At 44.2% G+C, this 24,129-nt stretch overlaps 1 protein-coding gene across 1 annotated transcript in view; it reads left to right on the top strand.

Annotated features, from left to right (window-relative positions):
* Positions 1-3,677: 3,677 nt before the first annotated feature.
* GLDN (gliomedin) overlaps positions 3,678-24,129 on the top strand; it is a 53,430-nt gene continuing 32,978 nt past the window's right edge. Inside the window, exon 1 of the mRNA XM_010977179.3 lies at positions 3,678-4,215. Within this exon, the coding sequence (XP_010975481.3) occupies positions 3,853-4,215 (363 nt within the window). The 5' untranslated portion in view covers positions 3,678-3,852. The remainder of the gene's footprint in view (positions 4,216-24,129) is intronic.

Genomic DNA, 24,129 nt, shown 5'->3' with positions numbered 1-24,129 from the left:
TTCTCCCTAACCAGTGGCAAAGGGGAAGGGCAGGGGTGGAGAGGCAGCAAAGCATCATCAAAAGTCACAGCATAGCTGCCAACCTTTGGACCAAAATACCCAAGTGCCAGGCCTTAGAGTAAATGAAAATTATTCACTTCACAATCAGGTGGAAATGCCATGGAGTTAAAGTTGGAGTATATTCTTGAATTAGATTTTATTCTCCAGGGCCCTAAAGTTAACCAGCTGGAATCATTTTTTAAGGACCATTCTATTTAACCTTTGGAGATGAAGCATCTGCCTTTTAATGGAAAAACCTACCTTTCATTGTGAAGATAGCACATGCTGTTCTTGGCTTCTTTGGCCTCCAGAAAAGAAAACTCAGATATCTCCCTATGTCCTCATTGTATCTTTTTAAAAATACTTTATTTATTATTGTATTATTAATTATTTAAAAAAAGTTTTGGTGGTGGGAAGGGAGGAGGTAATTAGGTTTATTTATTTTTAGAGGAGATACTGAGGATTAAACCCAGGACCTTGCTACCACTTGAGCTATACCCTCTACCCCACACTGTATCTTGAGCTCCCTATGTCAAAAAAACAGGCCAGATTAATAGCTAACTTTATTATCTAATAGTAAGTAGAATGTACCAGCTCATCCAGAGAATCCTAGGCAGGACAGCCTACATAGATGTATCTGCCTCTCAAAAAGTCTCAGGAGGCTTAGGAAGCCAGAGATTGAAGGGCCCCACATAACCAACTGTATTCAAAGCCACTGTATTCAGACGAGAGGCCATGTTTACCACCCACACAAAGTTCTATTCCTGAAAAAAACATCAACAATCAATTAATCAAATATTCCTATTTGGCACAAGCCCCTGCTGTGAGGGACACAGTGAAGAGAGGTCTCTTCCTTAAGCATACTATAACTCAACTAAAGAACTAAGATCTGGAAGAACTAAGAAGCTGGTCAACAGCACAGGGCACAGTAGTGTATGAGTGTCAGCACGTTGAGACAGCCCATAGCCAATTGCACTGAAGTCCATTGAACCTTTGCTATATGTGAAGTGCTTTACATGTATTTGATCAGTCAGTCTCCTCTGAGAAGTTGGGTAATGTACCCAGTCACATAGTTAAAAAGTAGTTTCAGGCTTAGGTCCATCTGATTCCAAAGGCCTTGCTCATTACCTCCTAGTCCCTGGGGCTTGCAGACTTCAGGGAGTGAGAAAGCTTGAGGCTGGCATGGAAGGCAAGGCTTGATGAAGAAGAGGGCTCAGAGCTAGACCTTAAACAGGGGCAACTCTGAGACAGACCAGAGAAAGAGAAAGGCAGATGTATAGGAGAGGTTATCAAGAGAGGACAGAGGAGAAAGGAGACAGAGAACAGAGCAAAGCCAGCCTCTTGGATACAGCTGTTTGGGGATGAAGGAGAATGGGTGAAGATAACTGCCTTGTACACCATAGCAACATGCCCCACCCTTCTTGTTCCTTGTAAAATACCATATTCTTACACAGAAAGACTTGGAGAGGGAATTACAAAAAGAGTCAAGTGGAAGGAAATCTGGCTTTTCCTTTGCCCTCTTTCTGCCCCTCTCTTGGCCTCAGGGCAGTATCTCAAGCACTCCACCCATCCAGCGCACTGTGCATACCACAGCCTTTTGAGTCCTGTATCCCAAGAGGGGCAGCATCCTGGCCTGAGGTTGTCAGATAAAGCCTGGCTGGTTCCAAGAGGAACTGGAACTTCGCTCCTTCTACTGGCTGTGGGCTTTGAACCAGAGGGAATGGAGAGGTGTGTATCAGGTTCCACTCACTCTCCTGACCACTGGACAGGCAGCCTTCCAGGGAAGATGGGGCCAGTTCTGCAGCATAAGCAGAGTTGCATTCTGAAGCCCTACCACCACTACGCACACATCGTTTCACACAGACATGCCCTCACTAAGCAGCCTTTCCTTCATTAATCTGTTCATTCGCTCATTCAACAAGTAATTACTGAGTGGCTATTTCAAGCCAGGGACTGTGCTAGATGTTGAGAGAGACAGGGCTACACAAGATGTGACCCCTTCCCTCAGGAGCTGGAGACTCTGTTGTTAATGGTGGGCATTGGTGGCAGGAGGTCAGGCAATAATAACTGTAATGAATATTAGGATAAAGAGAAGCTCAGGAAGCTCCATTGAACTCCAACCGCTCAAACCACAAGCTTCTTGTCTTGTTCATTTCTGTACCTCCAACACCCATTACTCTGCCCAACTGTTCAGTAAATTTTAGTGAATTAAATGAAGATCTTACTGGGGCTGACCTCCAACTTTTCTCTCTCTGTAGCTTCTCCCCATCAGTCTTAAGCCTGACAGTTGGCATCCTAAGCCTAGCTGAAAAGACGTGAGGATATATGGCAATTCTTCAATAGGTCATAGTAAGTTATAGTTGGGAGGAACTAGATGACATTGTCTGGGTCACCTCCATCCCCTCCCAGATATCATGTCCCCATAGTTGAGGTCCTTCATAAACCACTTGGACCTTCATGCTTTCTTGATTCCTCATCCTGGGTGCTCTTTTAAGAATATGCAAATTGGTCAATATCCCAATTAAAAGTCAGGAATCCAGACATTGACATAGAACCCTGACAGCTCCAGCTGGCTCAATGGCAGGGAGCCACCTCCTCCTTTGAGATCATGGGATGTGGAAACGAAATCCTGGCTTCTAGTTGGATCTTCCCACACCACTTCCCTGGGGCCCCAGGAAGGCAGAGCCATCACAGAGAAAGCTGAGAAAGATAGGGAGTGAAGAGATCCTCTGAGGAGACTGAGAAGTGACTCTGCATTGGAACAGTGGTCCTTGAGGCACAGCAAGCATATGCAAAAAAGGAGGGGGTGTGAAGGGGTAGCCAGGAGGTGTGAGGCAAATGCCCCCTCCAGTAAGACAGGCTAAGTAAGGTCCAGAAGGGGCCTGGCCAGAGTTCCAACCCTTCAGCCAGAAAGCACCTCAGAATCAGTCCAGAGTGGTCCTGGGACATGCTCAGAGCCCCCCCCCCCCCCCCCCCCAGCTTGTAGCAACAGGATAGGGTTAGAACCAGGTCTCCTGATGTCCACTCTGGAGTTTTATTTTTCTCATCACTCTGCTGCCTTCCAGATATGGATCTCATGGAAGAGTTCTTGGCCTGTCACATCCTAAAAAATTTCCCTTCATAGATGCTTGCCAGGCAGGGCTGGGTTTTTCTGATTCTGATGGATGGCTCCTTTAATCCTCCAATGCCAGCTGTTTCCCTTTCTCTGTCCACCTGCCTGGGAAAGATCGAGTGGGGTCTTCAGTGGCCACATAAGGCCTTGTGACTGCAAGGAGGAATGATAGGCAGCCTGGGACCCAGCCCAGAGCAAACCTCCCAGGGACAGTGGGCACACGCCTTGGCATCTGGGCATGCTGATCCTTTTCTCCAGAGAGGGCAGTGTCGGGGGAGGAAGGGGTGGAATCCAGCCACTTCTCAGGCCCTGAGAATTCCTGCTCTCCCCCTCAGTCTGCTGACCCTTGTTCTGCTCGTCTGGGCCACAGCAATGCCCACGGGCAAGGCGGGAGGTGGGGGATGGGAATGGAGCGAGAAGCCGGTTTGCTGGTATGCTTGGCCGGGCACTGGGAGCGTGAGCCCTGCCCGCCCCTCCTCCGCGGGCTGTCGCCACTTGCTTCGCTCCCCCTCTCCGCCCGCCTGTCCCTCCGGGCTGCTCAGGCGCCACCACTACTGTCCCCAACCCGCCCTGCCAGTCAGGCCAAAGGGCGGCGTGACTCACGGCGCTGCCACCAGCCCACGGCTTGCCCACGGCGTATAAAGGCTTCCCCGGGCGGGAGGCGGCCGAGCCCTACCCGACCCGAGGTGTGCAGAGAGAACATGGCACGAGACGGGGAGCGAGGCCCCCGGGGCGCGGGCTGGGGGATGCGCGGAGCCCTGGCTGCCGTGGCGCTGCTCTCGGCGCTCAATGCTGCGGGCACGGTGTTCGCGCTGTGCCAGTGGCGCGAGCTGAGCGTGGCGCTGAGGACGCTGGAGGCGCAGCGGGGCCGGGAGCAGCGCGAGGACAGCGCCCTGAGCGCCTTCCTTGCGGAGTTGAGTCGCGCACCGCGTCGAGCGCCCGCGCCACCCCCGGACCCCGGGAGCGCCGCGCGCAACAAGCGTAGCCACCGCGGGGAGCCCTCGCAGCACATCCGCGCCGAGAGCCACGACATGCTGATGATGATGACCTACTCCATGGTGCCGGTAGGCGGGGGCTGGACTCCCTGTGGCGCCCCCGCCAGGATGGGCAGCCGACAGTGCAGGGAGAGAGCCCCGAACGTCCACTCCTTCCCTCGCCAGACGGCGAGGTGCCATGGGGAGAGGCCCTGGGTATGAGTCCAGCTGGGGAGGTCACCTTGGCAAGCACCTTAGCCCTCTAGGGTCAGTTTCTTCATCTGCTAAGTGGGGGAGGGGTGAAGGGGTAAGTCTTCCACCTCTGACGTCGTTCATCTGCAGATAAATGAGGGGAGTAGGCAGTGTTTTTTAAGAGCCTGCTTCCTAACTTTGGACACAAGTTTTCACCTCCTGGTGTGACAGGAGCCACAGCGATCCCTGGTCTCTGTGCGATTGGTAGGGGCCCCCTAAGAACACAGAGGTAACATTGCTGAAAGAGCACAGGCTTCTTCAGTAAACGGACTCTTTCCCTGGCATAATCTAGTAGTCTGGCTTTTCATATGGCCTCAGCCCAGCCCCAGGAGACTGCCGACCTAAAGTTTCGGTGTAAGTAAAGACAGTCAGCCCTAATTTTAACAATCCCCGGATTTTTTTTTGCGGAGGAAGTTACTCGAATCTAAACCGGTTACAAATGGGAGAAATCAGCATAGAGCAATTTTCTTGAAGTGCAGTGTCAAAGCTGAGGTTCTTCCTTCCGGCTCCAAGAAGTCTGTGTAACTCTAGAAAATGTCAATGTATTTTCTCACAGGCATGTGCGTCTGGGGAGAGTCCATAGCTTTTCAATAGATTTTCAAAGGAACTCCATTGTACTCCCCCCACCCCCAAAAATTTAAGAAACACTGCTCTAAAGGACGTCTTCAAAGCAAAGGCTCAAAAATCTTTTTTCTAGTTTTGACTTTCTCTGCTTTTGCTGATTTTAACTCAGTAACTATCTAAACAATTACATTTACATCACATTATAGTTGCCTATTCCATTTCATTATCCATTACAACCACCATGGACTTATTTCACTTTAAAATTACAAAGATTTCAGTTCCATCACCTCTAGTCAAGTGTGAGCCGTATACTTCAGGATCCTAGGTTCTGGAAGATAAATCCACTAATCCTGTTACCATAGAAGCTTTTAACTATCTTACACGAGCTGAAGTGCTTTTGAAACTACGTGGAAGTACTACACATTTCAAACACATATTTTGAGAAAGATCACATTTTTCATCCCTGGATTCATTTTTTATCCACGTTATGATTTAAAAATCTGAGCCCAAGCTAAAATTTCAAAAAGACTTATGTAAAATGTAGAAATCTTAGGGGAATTCACTCATTCTCTTGGCTCTCCACCACGCATGTTGAGGGGGTTTTGAAGCCCTCCAAGAGGGATGCATCTGAGCAACAATGTTTTATATTTTTAATCCTGCTTTTACAGTAGAGGCTTGTGTATCCAAATTGCAACCTGTTCAGTAACTAACTCAAGAGAACGCAACAGAGGCTCATTTCTGTGTCAATCTGAAAGCTAGATTTAACTACCACCACCTGCTCTGTTGCAGGTCAAAGAGCAGAAACATTACATTCATCAGGCTGAGAAGCATTTGTAGATTATCCCCAACTCAACCCCACTTGAAGCTGACCGTCATCAGGAAGGCATGCAGATTCTGATTCAGAAGGTCTAAGTTGGGGCCTGAGATTCTGCATTCGTAACAAGCTCGCACTGACATCAGTGTTACTGGTCTGAGAACCACTTTGAATTGCACTATTCTAGAGCAGTGGTTACACTGCTATATTCAGACTAATTTCAGCATTTCAAAAAGTCTTCCAAAATGGCTCATTTACCAAAGATGAGCCTTTTCAAGCCAACCAATACTTCAAAGTTCTGTGCTTTTGGCTGAAAGTACATCAACTCAGCATGGTAATTCTGGTTAGCACATTCTGACCAGAAACTGGTTGGCAGCTGAAATTTTGTTAAAAGGGCAACATAACTAATTATTACTTAAGTACAGTTAGTTTGGTACAGCCAAACACATTAAATCTTTCAGTGTAAGTGGGTACTTTAGAGAAAAGTTAACAAAAGAAAGCCCAGGTACCGCTGAATTAGACCACTAGTGGAAACCCATCTGCCAGGAGCTCCTGCAGGTGATGCTGCTTCTTTTTAGTCTCCACTCCCTCCCCACCCTTCTTCTCACTCCTTCTCCCATCAGCTGCGCTCTCTCATCTCATTCTTCAAGTCTCACCCTTACGGACGTCCTGGTAGCTTTAGCCTACTGCCTGAGATCTCGGGTTGAGCACCCGGTAGGAAGAAAGTTTTACTTCTCACCATGTGCATCTTAACACGCTCTACATGGATTGAAGATTTACATTTAAAAAGTGAAACTCTAAAACTGCTAGAAGAAAATACGAGTAAATTCATTTTTAATCTTGAAATGGGGAATACCTTTCTTTTAAACTCTAACTCAAAAGCCAGTTGCAAACAATAAATAAGTGAATTTAACCACATTTTAAAAACCCACAGAACCACAGCAAAACTTCTGCATGGCAAATAACAAAAAACAAACATACCATAAATAAAGGCAAAAGATAAATGACAAACTGCAAAGAAATAATTGCAGCTCATGTCATAGGTAAAGGGCTAATCTTCTGAATATATATAGCACTCCTAGTAGTTGATTTAAAAAAAAATTTAATAGGGAAATCTGCAACAGAAATAGGAATCTGACAGGAATATGGAATGGAGAGTTCTCAGGGAAAAAATTACAAATTTTTCTTAAACATGTAGGAGAAGAACCCTTGGTTTAAAAATGCAAATTGCAACTGCTCTGAAATAATTTTCACCTGTCAGAATGACAAAACTTTGAAAGTTTGACAACATCCTGTTGCAGAAGCTGGAGGGAAATAGACACACTCTTGCATTGCTGTTTGGAGTACAAAATGGTACAACCTAAATTTAAGGCAATTTGGGAATGCCCTGAAAGACTACCACTACATTTACCCTCTGACCCAGTAATCTCTTTTGTGGGAATTTGTCCTGCATAACAGACTGTATCACCTATGAAATGACATATGCACATATAGTCATTCATTGCAGAGTGTTTGTAAAAGCAAAAGACTATTAACAACCCATGTCCATCAGTACAGGACTAGTTAGGTAAACTGACCTACACACCCACTAAGATACCAGATAAAACAAGAATGAGTGAATTCTTTATGTATGGCTGTTAGAACAATCCCCAGGATATATTTTAAGTGATAAAAACGAGTCACAGAAAAACATACATTGTATTACCTTGCATAAGGAAGAAGGGGGAAAAAAATAAGTGAAACTAACAAAAGTGCTTACTTAGGGAGGGTGGGTATAAGGTGGAAATTAGCCTTTCCCTGCATAGCTTTGTATCTTATTTTGACTTTTGAACCATGTGATTGCGTTACTCTTATTGTATGGAAAGGCCATAAGCACAAGGTTACATGGCAGCTGCCACCAGGCTAGGGGGCCGTAGGGCACAGGCGGGACTGTGCCAGCCTGAGGTTCGTGCGTTCTTTCTGAAGGGGAGGCTTTTGCTGATGGTTGCTGCACAAGAACGAGAACCCTGTGCCTGATTGTTTGATTTTGTCAAGAGAAGTAAAAAAAAACCTGACTTTTTATGTGAAATTTCTTGGCTTTTAAGTATTGACAAAAATTCCGCCAAAATGCTTTTTAATTGGCTAACAGTGTGTTGGCCAAACAACACTCACATTATGAGAGGCCACGCTAGGACTTCCAAGCTTAGTTTGCAGCAAGCTTCTCATAATCATGAGTGGTTTCGAACCAAAAATAGCTTTACTTAGTTCTACCACAACCCCGCCCCGCTGATTTTCCCAGCCAATTCTGAAAAGACAGTATTATTTGTGCCATTGTTATCAATGTTGGTTAAGTGGAGATGGTCTTCTGCTGTTGGTTTGGTTTGGGTTTCATTTTGTTTGTTTTTGGCTGTTTCTAAACATCCAACTCCACCTTCCATGGCTGGAGATTTGCTGTCACTGTGGCTTTTCAGAAGCATGTGCTCCGATTCTGAGGGTCCTTCTCGAGGAGATTCCAGTTATGTTAAGCAATAATGTGCTGTAGCAAACAGAGCTGATGTCATGATGACTGCTGCGAGGCACTTGTATGGATCTATACATTACCTTGCTTACAGGGGACAAAAATCACGTTACTTGTAGTCACAGCTCCTGTTTGCATGGATGCTGTATTTCCTTGAAGGCCCTAAATGGGCTCTGACCGGGATCACCAGCCTTTCCCACCCCTTGGACTGGGTCACTTCCATCATGTAAAAGCTGAGGATTTAGACCAGGGGTCAACAAAATGTGGCCTAAGTTCAAATCAAGCCTGCTACTCGTTTTGTGTAGCTCATGACATGGCAGTTTTTTACATTTATAAATGGTTAGGGGGAAAGCCACAAGAAGAATAATGTTTAATGACATGTGAACATTATAAGAAATTCAAGTTTCAGTAACCATAAATTAAGTTTATTAGAACACAACCATTCCCACTTGTTCATGTGTTGTCTCTGGCTGCTTTCACATGGCAACCACAGAAGTGAGTAGCTGTAACGGAGACCATATGGCTCACAAAGCCTAAAATATTTTGTCTTGTCCTTTACAGAAAAAGCTGGCTGGCCCCTCATTTAGACAGTGACCCATGAGAACGGAGGGAATACTAGGGGTTGTTCCTTTGGAGAGCCCAGGCACTAAATTAGCATTGTTCTAGCGTTAGATTAACCCTGGGGTTTAAGACCTCCCCCAAGGAGGCAGGGTCCAGGGCAGAGTTGACCTGAGAATGTAGTTTCACCCTGGAGGGAGGCTGTAGAGCTGAGCGGGCCTTCAAGCATTGTTCCTTCTGGGCTGACTTCCTAAGTCAAGAGAAGTCAGTGTTGGGACAGCTTTTAACTCCCCATTTATCCCCACATCTAGGTCTTGTTTCACATTCCGTCTGTTCTCTTCAGCTGAAGGGAAGAGACTTACACCCCATCAGGTCCTGCAGTATGGAGTGGGCCTTGCTGAGAGTTCAGAGGTTTGATACAGCAGAACAAAAAAAGACAGGGCAGCCAAAGTAATAAACCCCCATGCAGAGCCTGGGAGGTGGGTTTCCATACCTTCCTCGTAGCAGCATGTGCTTGTGGGCACTTGGGATGTCACACCTGACTCTGTGGGGTTAGTCTGCATGTCAGAAGTCATTTCCAGGTATAATGAAGAGAGAACTTGAAGCCACATCTCTGCTGAGACTGCATCTGGTGTTGGTACTGGGAACACACCCATATACCTAACGTGTGTGTCGAGTCACAATGGTATGTGAGGAAGACCAGAGAGAGGTGGCCCCTTAGCTACACCCTTCAGACACTTTCTTCACTGACACATATTTTGTAAACATGCAAATGAAACATTCAGTGTAGATGTACAGTTGTCATGATTCTCTAAGTACTTCTGTAAGAAACAAGTGGTTCAAGACTGAGCATCTGGACCCATGAGAACAAGGAAATTGTGTTGACCACATGAATGGCATTAAACTGTCTGGACCTGCTCTCAGATCCTGGAGCTATCAGAAAGCTCCTAGTCTCTTTTTAGCCAAAGCAGCAGAGATGAGGGCAGTGAGACAAGTCTGCTGAGCCTTTGCAGTCTGAACAGGATGGACCTTCTCATTGTCCAGTCTCATCTTTATCTGCTTTTCCCTGCCTTTCTTTCAGCCTTCACTGCCATATGCCAGGGATAAAATGGATACTTCCCTTTGGAACTCAAAACCATGTGCCCCCCTGGAAAAGTACCACTCCACTCTGGGGAGACAGCAGAACCCCCCAGATCTGCCTGTCATTCTGCACCACTGCCTACTAGACCACAGGCTGAGAGATCCTTGGGTGGAGGACCTTTTCTGGGTGAGGTCCAAAACAACTCAGTTCATGGGTCTCCCAGTGCCGAGGGGCTGTTCATCTTCCCTGGTGCCCTTGTCTTACAGTCTCTCTTTGACTGGCCCAGGCTCACCTCCACGTGGTTCTGCTCCTACCTTCAGCCATTGTGTGTCTGCCCTTAAGTTGAGTGACCTGGAATTCCTTCTTCATGGTTAAGTTCCCAGCCAAATTCTCTCTCCTTTATTTCTCTCTCCTTGATACTTCCCTGAGGTATGTTGTGCTGATGAGTGGTATGGACCCAGGAGTCAGATGGATTCACATCCTGGGGCCATCTCTTGGTAGCTGGGTGACTTTGGGCAAGTCTTTTAACTTGTCCAAGCCTGAGTTTCCTCCTCTGTAAGGTTGAGATCACAGTATGCATCCCTCAGGGTTGTTAAGAGGCTTAAGAGGAGTGATATAGGTAAAGTACAGCACCTGGTATATTCAGGATTCCAGTAAGTGTTCATTGTTGCTGTTACAGAAATTGATCACTGTTACTTTATCATTAGCCCTCCTTGCCCCATGCTCTCAGCATCTTGTTTCTGGGTTACTATCTCAGTTCCTTCAGAACGCCAAGTTGTCTGTTCATACATGCTTTTATCAGCTGCTGTTTAAGGGTAATATTTGGCCTCTTGGAGCCTAGATTGGCATCACACCAACCTAAATCATCTTGTCATTGAAAACAAAACAAAATTAGCCTTGATATGACCACAGGGCTTCTTCAGCAATTCTGGCTTTCCTGGGACCTCACCCCTTCTTCATGGCCACTGATGACACCCACTAAGAGAGAGTCATCTTCACCCACTTTCTGACTGGCGTAGCTGTTTTTCACTTCTCTTGATTCCTACTGGTGGCAGTCCTAGAAGAAGTTTTGAATACTTTCATTTAGAAAACTGAAAAAATGTGAGTGGAAGGTAGGAAAAAAAAAAAAAAAGAGTGAAAGAGCAAAAAACTTTTAAGAAGAGAGAGCAGTTTACTTCCTAGGGGTCTCAGGTTCTCCAGGGTGTGGGTACCTATGTGTCAACCATCAAGACAGTCTTTAGATCTGATAAAACATACTTATCCGGGAGGAAGAAAAAAAGACATTTTTCCTCTACATTCCTCAAACTCTCCTTCCCTTCCCCCTACCAAAAAAATCCTTGGCTTAATCTAGTTGACATTCAAGCTTAATTTACATTCATTTTATCTACAGACTAAAGGCCATGTGGTGTAAAACAAGCGGAAGCTTTTAGGTTGTGATTCTGATACAAAGGGAGCATTTTTCAGCCCATCAGTTGCTCTTTTTATGTAGCAATTTTGGTTTTAACAGCTCGGTATTTTAAGTAGATGTAATTTACTCCTAGTTTAACTAAAGTTCAAGACATAATTTTCTTTACTGAAAGGTAGAGTTAAAACAACAAGGCCAACTAAAGATCATTTAAAATGCTATTTGCAAAATTTATTCTGAATGCAATAGATAGAGTAACCCCTTCAATCCTGCCACTCAGAAAGTTTCTTGCACTCATCAAAGTGCTGGGAACGTTGGAGACCCTGCCTGGGCTGTATGTGAAAACTGTGAAGTACTTGGAAATGCGATGTGGATAACTGTACCCAAACTAAAGTGATCAACTAGCAACTGCAGAATTATCCCCCGGTTTTTCAGTACCTTAGTGGATTAGTATTGGAGTCTGGAATTCTTTTCACTCAAAGATGGAAAATGTCCTCTCCCTCTAGGCAACACTTGAGGACCCATGGAGTCAATCCCTCTGAACAGGGACACCTTTAGAGAAAAATCCTTTACAGTGAGAAGAGAGAAAATTGATCCTTACTAAAGTGATAAAGAAAGGTTTCATGGAGGTGACAGACCTTGGAGTGGGTGATGCAGAGTTGGTGAGATCTGAGCAGGCAAGGAGGGCAAATCATTCCAAGTGCAGGTCGTAACTTAAGCCAATGTCTAGGGGCTGGAACAAGCATGGTACAAGACTGGAAGAGCAAGAAGCTTCCTGCACTGGGGAGTTTGGGCCGTGGAAAGGGAACTAGGGTTGGCTAGGTTAGAGATAGACTAGAATTTCCACTTTTGAGAAGTTGAGAATGAATCTGATGGGCAATTTGGAGAAATTTAGACCCTTTTCCAGGGTTCAGTCATAAAGAAAGTGGTTTTATAGGATGGGTCTGGTGGTGCAATGCAGCAGAGACTGCAGAGGAGAGAGACAGAGACAAGAAGAAAGTTAGGAAGTTACTGTATTAGTTCAGGCAAGAAACGATTCTGTCTGGCTAAGGTGGTGGCATCAGAAATGGGGAAGAAGATATATATCCTAGAAATACCAAGAAATAAGAATGAATTGAACTTGGTAACTAATTGGATACAAGAAAGAGAAAAGGGCCACCTGATCCAGATCCACCTACTACTCAGAAGGATGGTGGCATCATGGGCAGAGTTGAGGAAACACTAAAGTGGGTTAGTTTAGAAGTGAGGATGTTGAATTTGCTTTGAGACTGAATGCAAAATGAAAAGAGAGGAAAAAGAGGGAGGAAAACCAAGGAATGAAAGAGTATTCTGGGAAAGGGAAATCAGGGAATTTCCTGCTTCCAAGAAATCTATCTTCCCCATGAAAGAGGTCTTTACAAGTCTAAAAAGTAAAAGGCAGACCCCAAAGCCTTTATAATGAGCACTGGAATCACACTATGTTTACTCCTCATTCCCCAATTAGCTGTGTGACCTTTAACGGGTCACTCAACCTCTCTGTGTCTCAGTTTCCTCATCCGTAAAAAGGCAATGATGGCAGTATCTATCTTAGTTGTCAACATAAGGATTCAACTCAATAATCCATGTGAAGTCTTTAGCATGGTGCCTGGACTCAATATGTCTTAGCTTGTTGTTACTGATATTTAGTATTTTTCAAATCCCTCCTTTCTGTACCTCAGGGAATAGTGAAGCCTTGTAATTAACAAAAAAGATTAAATCAATAAAACTTGCCAAAGAAAGGACAGATTCTAGGAATACTCCAACATTTAGAATCTTGTGTGATCAGGGAAATACACAGACCTCTAGAAAGAATGTTTCCCAGATAGTCATTTTTCTGGTTCATGGATCATACACACACACACACACACACACACACACACACACACACACACACACACACACATTTGGATATTGGATTTAGGGAAGTTAATCATACTAAACATAATTTGCAAATATTTTTATTTTTATTCATGTCCGTTGTGAACTCATGCATTCATTCTTTCACTGACCAAATCTTTTTGAACCCATAGCATAGCATGTTTGTCAAACCATCAGTCCCATCCAGCCGTGTTCTGATGCTAATAGGCATCAGTTGTTGTTTTGTGGTTGAGCATCTCACCCCAAGGTCCTCCTCCAGATATTTTCTGGCCAACCACTTGAAGCTGTTCCCTGTGCAGAGGGAGGAGGGGGCTGAGCAGGGAGTAGGTTGACAAAATATGTTCACAAATGTTTTTGCTATGTACAAAGAATGCCAAAGGGCAGAGTTTGGGATAATGGACTAATTCTTTGTCTATTAGCCCAACAATGGACAAGTTACTTAGCTATGGTTTATGTATACTTTTCTGACTATAAGCTGAAGAGTGCTTAGATAAAAATAAAAAGTTATCTGAAGATGCTTGTTGAAGGGAACAATATGAGCACAAAATATTGTTATTAACTGTTCTGAAAGATTATTCCCTCAGTACTCCTGCTTCAGAAAACTCCATTAGAGGCCTGGGGGAGACAAGTGACTCTTAGCTCGCTTCAAAACACTCATCGCTTGCACCCCTAACCTCTTCTACACTTATTAGCACTTATTGTCTGTATCACACAACTAAAACTTTGTTTGTGTACAGTTTTGGTCTCTAATTTGTCACCTTTAGTCACTTTATCTGTGTAAATATATCTTACGGCTCCTTGCAGTGAGGTATTTGATGAATAACTTGTGGACAAGGACTGTCACCTGCCGTATCAGTAAACAAAGGATGTTGCAGCATCAAGCCCAACAGTGCACCCTGAGGGGATTCAGGATGGAGAAAAACAGGATACTGACCCTATGGTTAAGGTGTATATCAAAGGACTTTTGCATCTTCCCACACATAGAAAAGCACTAAATTCATTATCTTGAGATGTCTGGTTTTTCTTGAATTAGCAATAATCTTTTGATGTTTGACTACCTGGGTTTTGTTTGTTTGTTTGTTCGTTTGTTTTTGCAAAAACTCCTGTATATACTGGCTCCTCCCTTACCTCTTTAGAACAGTCCTTCAGAGCTATCTGAGAGGCTATATCCTAGGCTTAAGTCCTCAGTAAATCCACGGAATAATCCTCAATTTTTAGGTTGTGTGTTTTTTTTCAGCTGATAACCTCTTCACTTACTAATGCATCCACAACTCCACAAGGACAAATATAGACTGAGGTATCTTCCAGTTTCTGAATCTAGTTTCTTGCCATACTAACAGTTTTGGAGGTGGGTCCTAGAGTAGTTTTTAAAGTCCTCCCTGGAAATTCATGCTATCCATCAAATAGGAGTTAGTGTCAGGGACTGGTGAGACTGATTTACAGGCCTTCTCTACCCGTCAGAGGTTCATTCATTCATTCATTCATTCAGCATGTCATGACTGAGCACCTACTATGTCCCACGCACTACTGTGGATGCACAAGAAACAGTATGAACAAACCGCACAAATCCCCATCCTCTTGGAGTTTATGTTTGGAGGGAGGGGGCAGGCAAGAACCAAAGTAAATAAATCATCTACAGTATTAGAATGTGATAAGTGCCATGGAGAACAATGAGACAGGGTTGAGGATTAGGGAGCAGGAAGAGGAAGATGAAATTGGAAGTCCTGTGGGTGGGGAAGCCCTCACTGAGAAGGTGATATTTGAGCAAAAACTTGAAGGAGGTGAGGGAGTGAGCCATGTGGATCTCTTAGGAAGGGCTTTCAGGCAGAGGGAACAGAAAGTGCAAAGATCCTGAGTGGGAGAGTGTCCAGAGAGCTCACAGAACAGCAAGAAGACTAGAGCAGAACAAGTGGGAGAGGGCAGAAAGAAGGAGGTCAGAGAGATAACTGGGGGAAGGAGGGACAAGAGGACCATTTCATGTAAGGCCTTGCAGGCTGTTGTAAGGACACTGACCTTTTTGGGGAGTCTTTGGAGGATTCTAGGCAATGGAGTGATATGACCCAACCTACCTTTTCGAAGAATCACTGTGATGAGACTAGACTGTGTGTGGGGAGGGTGGACAGTGGTAGCAGGGAGGCCATTTATTTAGCTGTTGCAATAATCCAGGGGAAAGAAGACAGGGTCTGAGGCCAGGGTGGTAGCAGTAGAGAGGATAAGTGGAGAGTGTCCGTATATGTCTGACAGCCAGGCTGAAGGAATTTGCTGACAGCTTGAATATGAGGTATGAGGGGGGGAAATAAAGAGTTAAATGACTTCAAGGGTTGTGGCCAAGCAGTGGAAAGATAGAATTGCCATTAATTGAGATAGAAGAACTGCAGATGGAACAAATTTAAGGGGAATATCAGGAGTTCCATTGTGGGCATGTTAACCCTGAGATTTCCATTAGATGTCCAAGCGACGAAGGTCAAAGAGGCAGCTGCATACCAGAGTCTGGAGGGGTCCCGGTTAGAGATGTACCCAGGAAATAGTGGAGATGCTGAGCATGACAATACTTACTACCTGAACACAGAGAGGCTCAAACCAAGAGTCTGTCTGCTCCTCCCTAAATCCAGATTATTTTATTTAAAGGTGTTTTATAAACAACCAAATAAAATGAATCATATTGCAAGCTTTTTGCACCTAGAGTGTTTGTCTTACCTTTATAAACACAGGACTTGACTTATCGAGTATTTGCTAATGAATAAATAAGTACTTCTAAATCAGTTAGAAATATCTTGGAAAGAAGTTTAAAAGAAATTTTTTAGTGACTAAGTAAAATGTAAGTCAGTATAACAAATGGTTAAGTGCCTGATCTGGGCAGTGTGGGTGCAATCTTTGGGTTATAGGGAAAAATAAGAAAGGAGTCCCCAAGGAATGTATAGGCTAGTGAGAGGAAAATGACAAATCCTCAAACACTTATGACACAAAGCAAGGGATAACAGGATCCTAAGAGAAGTAAGAATAACATCTCACTTGGGCAATCAGGAACGGTTTCAAGAAAGAGGTATCATCTGAGCTGAGCTGGGCAGGACTTCAGAAGGAGAGGGAAGGTAAGGAAGCTCTTGAACAGCAGGTGGTTCATTTTAGCTGGAGCATAAATAATATAGGTAGTCATGAAAATGTCTGAAAAGTCTTTGCTTTCATTCTTAAAAATTATTTTGCATATACAGTTGAAAATGTTTTCTTTCCAGTACTTGAAACAGGTCACCCCACTATCTTCTCACTTGCTTGTTTGCAATGAGAAGCCTGCTGTTCTCAGTCTTATTCCTCTCTATGGATTGTGTCTTTTCTTCCTCTGGCCGCCCCTAAGATTTACCCTTCACTGCATATTTTAAGCAGTTTTGTCCTTTTCTTCATGTTTCTTTTGCTTGTGTTTTGTTGAGCTTGTTGGAAATGCGAGTTAATAGTTCTCATTAAAATTGGGAAATTTTTCTGCTGTTATTTCTTCAAATATTTTTCTGCCCACCCTGCCAGCCAAGGATTCTAATTACACATAGATTGGGCCATTTAAATTTGTTCCATGGCTCACTGATGATCTGTTTGCGTTTTAAGTCTTTTTTCTCCATATGCTTCATTTTGGCTAGTTTCTATTGCTGTGTCTTCAAATTGACTAATCTTTCTTCTGCTCTTACTCCCATTCCGTGTACATTTCATTTCATTTCATTCATTCATTTCACACCATGGAAGGGGTGCAGCTGTTTGATTATGGTGAGGATGAATTTTTTTCATTCGTTTATTGGTGATTTGAAATTTTCTCATTGTGTGAGATTTGTTCATTCATGTTTTAGCTCATTTTTAATTAGGACTTTAAAATCTTTTCCTTACTAATTTACAAATACCCCTTATGTAGGATAGTTATTTGCTTTTTGTATATTACATATGTTGCAGTATTTTTCCGTTAATAATGATTATAACATTTATTGAGAACCTAAAACTTGCCAGGGACTATGCTAAGAGTTTTAGTTATGTATGTCAAAAAGGTTCTTATGAAGTGGCCACTATTATTATCATCATTATTATTCCCAATTTACAGACAGGTCACTGAGGCTTAGAGAAGTAAAGCATCCTGTTCGAGGTCACAGAGCCAGTGAGTGAAGGAATTGACACTTAGGTCAGACCTAGCCGTGTCTGCCTCCAAAATCCATGCTCTTCACACCACACCTTTCAGCCCTGTGCATTTTTGGGGTGTCCCCAGTGTGAGTGAATGTCACATTGGACTGTTCCCCACCCCAGATTCCAGCTGAAAGTTATTTTGCCAGAGACATCGGGTGAGGACGTTTGCTGGAACTGCTCCTTCCAACTGGGGTTGTTGAGGAGGCCTGAGCCCAAGCTGAGCTGCTTCAACATCTGTGACTCCCCAGCCTTCGCATGCAAGAGGGCTGGCCACGGCTGTGGGTGGACTCCAAACCATGACTTGTTAGTTATTTGTCCAGCATTTTATTAGAGAATCTGGGCAATGACTGAGGCAGGGTGAGAAGGAGGGCAATGGGAAGCTGCACTGTCTCCAGCAATTCAGAACCTACTCAGCAAAATCCATGCCTTAGGGACAAGTCGTCTGAGACCCTGCTCCTCAGAGGGCAGGCTGGCTCTGCCCTATCCTGTTCCTTTTAGCAGAGCAGCAGGGGCTGGTGATAGCACGTTTTCCCCAAGGCAGTGCATTTTCACTGATGTTTGAGATGCCTTTTCATTCAGCACCCCAGCCTCTGCCTGGCTGACCCAGCCCTAACCAGCCCTGGGTGCAGAGCTCATGTAGGTGCCTCTGCTCAAGACAGTGTGAAAGGTATGCAGTATTCCCTCCAGACCAGGGGCACATCAATGATTTCTGGTTTTGCAGTGATGTCGATGTGGGTGGGGGTGGACAGTCATATCTCAGGGACCCTAATAGGATAACCCCAGCATCTCCATGCCCCTGTTTTTCTAGGGATTAGTGGAGTATTTGCCAAAACAAAGTTATCCTAAGCAAGTAGGCACAGAGAGAAGGAGGGAACCATGTACTAGATGTTCAGTTTCCCATAAACTGCTGCTCAAAAAGGAATAGTGTCTTTGGTTGAAGAGCACATTGCCCTCCCAGTTGAGTGAGTAATCAGTAATGAAGTATTTATTGAGTATCTACTATGTGCTCAATGCCACACTAATGCTGGGGAAGGGACCAGATGATTAAACGGGGCGTACAGGGAAAGGATGAAACAGTCCCCACCATAAGAGCGCACCTGGGTGAGGAGCCAGAGTGATGCGTGAAAGAATGTGCCAACAGGCAGCCACGTGGTGATGCTGCTGGGCTGTAAAGGGGCAGTCGGTCACATGGAGGTCTTTGGGGAAGGTGGATTTATCTGGGCTCTCAGGATCCCAGACAGGATGAACTGACAGGAGCACTCAGCCCCCAGGCCATTGATGCTGGATGGCCTGGGTTTTCCTCATCTGTGCTGACAAATGCCTGGACCTTTGGCTGATCTTCCTGTGGGGCTGTAGGAAGAAGGCTGTGCCCCAGGATTTCATCCCCACACAAGGCACAGCCCACCTTCCTGTGGGGGATTGCAGATGGTCATCACCACATCTTGATCCCAGTGTGAATTCCTGCCTTTCACAGGGATGAGTCCAGGGTAGCTGACCCCAGCTTCAGACCCCAGGAGGGAGTCCTCCAACACCTGTGGGCTAACCTTCTAGCAGCTGGGCCACCACATTCAAAGCCCTGTCTCTTCAGTCCGAGGAATCTCAAGTCAATCACAGGCTAATTTTCATCTCCCTGGAGCAGTTTCTAAAGAATCATTTGCATGCACATAATAACATCAATTTGCGTAATTATGGAGAGTCATTAAGGGTATTCAGTTGTCTAAGAAAAATGGAATTTAAGTTACAGAATAGGTCAAATCTGAAAGATGGCTTGGAATTTAAAGTGTTCCCCCCAGCAAACCAGAACCTGTAGTTGGGGAACTTTAGAGAAGCCATGACAGGACACATTATTTTAGCAAGTTGCTGATGACTGGCAGGTTGGCTCTCTTACTTTTTCATGAATCAGTCCTGAGAGTAAAGGTGAGAGGAAGGGAGCTAAAGAGGGTGGCCAGCCAACCACCTGAGGTTTTGTGTTCTGGTGAGCGGTGGCAGCCTATCGCATTTAGCTCTATTCATTCTGATGAAGACGAAACACTTTTGATTAAGCCTTTCACTTTGGCACAGAAGAGATTTCTTGCAATTGACGCATATTCAACTAGTAAAAAGCTAATCTCTTATTCATATTCAGAGTAAACTAAGGCCAAAATTTGCATTTCCTATTGAATTTCAGACAACTCCTTTTGCAAAGCCTAAGCAGTATGAAAAAGTAGATATGGGGGAAAATAGGGTTCAGCTCTTGAAGCCATTTGGGGGAGACCGGGCCAGCTGCTTCACTTGCTTTCTCTGGACCTCAGCTTTCTCACCCCTCCTCCCCTGACTCTAGGTCTCTGGGTGTCCCTTCCCACCTCCGCCCCCCCCCCTCCTCCCCCGCCCATGGGAGCAGAGTTTGAAATCATCTGGTCCAGCCCCTCATTTTACGGATAAGTAACAACCCCACCACAAACCCAGAGAAGCTCCATTTTATTTGTTTTATATTTGGGGGTTTGGCAAAAGAAAAATCTTATAATTGACTAATGAATAATTTGAAAATCACCAGACTAGATGACTATTCTAGTTCATTCTATGTTCATTTGTCTAGAAGCAACAGTTATTTGGGTTCCCAGGGAAAGCTGGGTCATTAGACCCATTTTTTGGAGTCGCATAATGCTTGCACACTCTCTTCTGTCTCTTTGACTTGCTAAAAACACAGGAAAGTAAAATCGCCCATAATCCCAACATATCTTTTAAAATGATATAAACCAAGAAGTGAAAAATCCACTTTTTATCTCCTAGCCTCAGTCTCCAAGAGAAAAAAATCTCAGTAAATTGGTTCCTGACCCTCCCAATTTTTCTCTGTGCTTGTTCAGACATATCTAGATATTCTTTGTCAACCAAAAAGTTATATTGTGTTATGTGGCTTGGGCTGTATCTTGCTTTTATCACTTTGTGAAGGAAAAGCTGGGCTGGTCTAACAAGATAACTCACAGGTCTAGGAATGTAAAGGAGAGGCTGGGCTGGTCTAACAAGATAACTCACAAATCTAAGTATTGGAATACTGATCTGAGTTCAGCTAGACTAACTTGTAAGTCTAGGTTAATTAGTGTTGGTTTGCTGTTCATGTCTTTTTGCAAGGCAGCTGTGTTTTCAAAGATACATATCTGGCTTTGGAATGTTGGTTTGCTGCCTCCCCGCCTCCACTTTTGTGATGATAATGCTGCTAAATCTGTTCCATGCCTATTGGCCGAATACCCCAAGCTTGTACTTTAACCTATAAAACCTCATGAGCACGTCTTGGAGGTGCTCAGAGCTTCGGAGCAGAAGCCCCTCTGAGCCCGCCGGCGTAATACATCTGAGTACTCCAACCCTCCGAGTGGTGCTTGTTTCTTGACTGGCCTGTCGTTTCCGTAACAACTTAACAGTCTGCCAAGGCCGTCCTTCCAGATTGATACACATAGGTCTACCTCACTCTTTTTCATTTGCTTAACAAGTGCCTAACTGATGAACATTTAGGTTGTTTGCATGCTTTTACCATTTCAAACAATACTGCAAAGAGCAGTCTTGTCCAGATATCCTTGTATAATCTTCCTACAAGTCAGTTTTCCAATTCCCGGCATTTCTTTCTCTTAGAGGTTGCCAAATTATGTCCCACCTATTTTCAGTTTGAATTAAAGCCAGCTCAAGCCATCTGATGCCAGATTAGCAAGAGGTTTATTATTCTTCTCTAGGGATCCCTTCCTTGTCCATGAATTGCCGAAGCTCCATGAGTTATGCTAGTCCCGAGAGAAAACTGGAAGGTCTGGTCAGGCCACTAATGGGACGCATTCTGACTGTCTTCTCTCCCATCACCGCCGTGCACTGTCAAGGCTGGAAACAAGCCCCCATGCAGTGTGATCTGTCCTTGAGCATTGCTGCATCAGTCTTCTCACTGGAGATGCCCCTGATGCCCCACAGTGTTTCTTTGGGGAAGATGACTCCATCTCCTCAGCAACGTGCTGACAGGGGTGCGCTAAGCCCACGCTCTCAGTTCTTCATGTTAACATCCAGGGTGGCCGCTGTTGTTTCCACAGAATGTGTCCTCCTTGTGTCCCAGTGTGGCTGGGTTGGGAGGGACCTCCTACCGCCACTATGGACCTTATCCTGCACCTCACCCGCCATCTTCTCAACACCACTGGATTCTCACATCTCAGACCCAGGTTAGCAATTCGTTGTCGCCTTTTCTCAAGGCAGGCCCTCCCTGGAGACCACTGACGTACTTTCCTACTTGAACCCTGTCTCCCCAGTGGAAAAGTTCTAGGTCTGGACCCAGGCACTGCTCTATGCACGTGGAGGGGATACAGACAAAACAGCAAGTTCTTGTGCTCTCAAAACGCTTCTATACTTTGGGGAGCAGGGGCAAGTAATAAACAAATGCTTACATAAGCAACATAAAAGTTCTGCAAAGACAAAAGGCCAGGTGAGGTTATGGGGTGTGGCTGCTAGGGCTACTTTCAGATGGGGAGTCAAGGAAAGCCTTCCTGATGAAGTAACATTTGAGCTGAGGCCTTAGTGGAGATGTGGGCACAGCATACAAGGCATGGCAAAGACCCGTGATGACGGCCGGTGTGACTGGAGCCGAGAGGTGGGGAGAGTGGTGGGAGGTGGCCTCTAGAGGGACAGGGCCACTTCCTGGGTGGGTCCTCCTGACACCCCCAGGACAATGAGCTCTAAGGCCTCTTCCAACTTCACCGTTTTCAAATCTTAAATCAGAATTTAGGAAGTCCTTTATGCCAAATGTGACTCCAGAATTTGACAAGCGAGATTCTGTGACTTTCGATTTTGAATTTTCTTATTTTCATCCAAACTCTTTATTACTATTACCAGAAGAAAAAAAAAGTTTCTGATTTTCTTATGGCCACACTTCTTCATACTATGATACAATCTAACTTAGCCCAAGTTTGTGAAGAGAATATTCCTGAGTGAAGATGAACACAGTTTACTGGTAAATGTCTAAATTGACATTTGCATATAAATGAAGCCAAAAGGTCAGGAAGGGAGAACTCCCTCTTCATCATTTTTCACAGAAGCTGTGCCAACCCCAGACCAGTGCTGAGTGTAAAAGAGAAAGGTTAATTTTCCCTATTGATGCTTCTGTTGTTTCCAACTACTTCTGCCGTGATTCCTCCAGGCAACAAATGAAGCATTGTGAAGTCTTTAATGGTCCTCTCAGTGGACAATTATACTTTTTTTTTTTACGACGATAAATTGCGTAGTGCAGCTGATTACATTCATTTATGAAAGTGACTAAAAGCAGTGAATCAAAATTTCTTCTGTCTGGTTATGTTAAGATAACCATCAGAGCCATAATAGAAGGTGCAGTAGACCTGGAATCAGGAAACCTGGAGTTGAGCCTGGCTCTGCAGTGAGCAAGCTGTGTGACCTTGAGTGAGTGACATCACCTGGCTAAGCCTCTCTGTCCTTATCTGTACAAAAGGGAGAGTCCCGCTGCCCAGTATACTTCAGCTCGGGGAGCCGTTGGGTCTGGGAGGGGAGGCTGAATTACAGGGACGATGTTCCAAGCACCTGGGATGTTTCAAGGCACTTGTTTAGCTGGAGGTGGTTTATACTATACGTGTTCATTGTATTATTCATCTTTAGACTGTTGACACACGTTTCATACTTTGGTGGTATGTAGGATACATTTCAGAATAAATTTCTAAAGCGGTCAATAAGTACCTGCTGATAAACCTGACAAAAAGTGAATACAGTACTCTGGATCTCCTGGCAAACAATAAACCTAGGTAGAAGACAAAACAATTTTCCCTTCCAATCAAAACATATTCTTACTGAAAAGAGCTGAATTGAGAGAGTAATCAGTGGAAATTTTGAATAAAACAAAAGGGCATATCATGCTTAGTACAGCTCCTTCCCACCCTGGTTCTCCACTCCCCCCATTTGAGGTTTTTCAGGTTTCTCTCCAGAAATAGTCTAGAAAGACAGAGAATCTTGAAAGCAGCCAGAGAGAAGCATATAGAAGCATTTTGGTGTCCACTACTTTTTTATATAAATGAAAGCACGTTACACATGCTGCTCTGTCCATGGTAATTTTTTTCATTTATCGTGGAATATCAGCTTTATGGATTTAAATTTAGTCTTTTTTGTGCTATTTCATTGTATGGACACGCTACATTTTATCTAACAAGACCTCGCTGAAAAATATTTAGGTTGTTTCTAGTTTGTGTTCTTACCCACATTTCTGTAGCAACCATCTTTGTACTTAATCTTCTCACACATGTATGAGTGTTTCTGGAGAATAAATCTCAAAGTGTAACAGATGGAACAAAACATAGATCCATTTAGACTTTAGTAAATATTGTCAAAATGGCCTCCAAAGAAACCCTATCTTTCTACCCTTCTATCAACAGACACGAGAGCGCTACTTTCCTGACACCCTGGTGAAATGTGCTGTTATTCTTTTTATTTACAAACCTAAGAGCTAAAAGTAATATTTCATGATTTGATTTACTTTTTTTAACAATAAATGAAGATAAGGCACTCTTTTTTTTTTTTTTTTCCTCCAAACTTCCTGTTTGAGTCCATTGCCCATTTTCCTTTTGGTTTTTTGTTCCTTTGCTTTGTAACAGCTCTTTATATACAAGCCCTTTGCAATTATTTTTCTAAGTTTGTGTTTCTCCTTTGTTGTTGCCTGTAGTATTTTACCTCTTGCAGAAATTTTTAATTATTAGAATTTATCACATTCTTTCCGTATACAGTATAGGGGTTGTTTCTTTCTTAGAAATGTCTTTCCTACTCTAGAGCCATTATAAATATTT

This window comes from Camelus dromedarius, chromosome 5 (assembly GCF_036321535.1).
Source record: "Camelus dromedarius isolate mCamDro1 chromosome 5, mCamDro1.pat, whole genome shotgun sequence".
Lineage (NCBI taxonomy): Eukaryota > Metazoa > Chordata > Mammalia > Artiodactyla > Camelidae > Camelus > Camelus dromedarius.
Note: the sequence above shows the minus strand (reverse complement) of the source record. Positions and strands in the feature narration are given on the sequence as shown.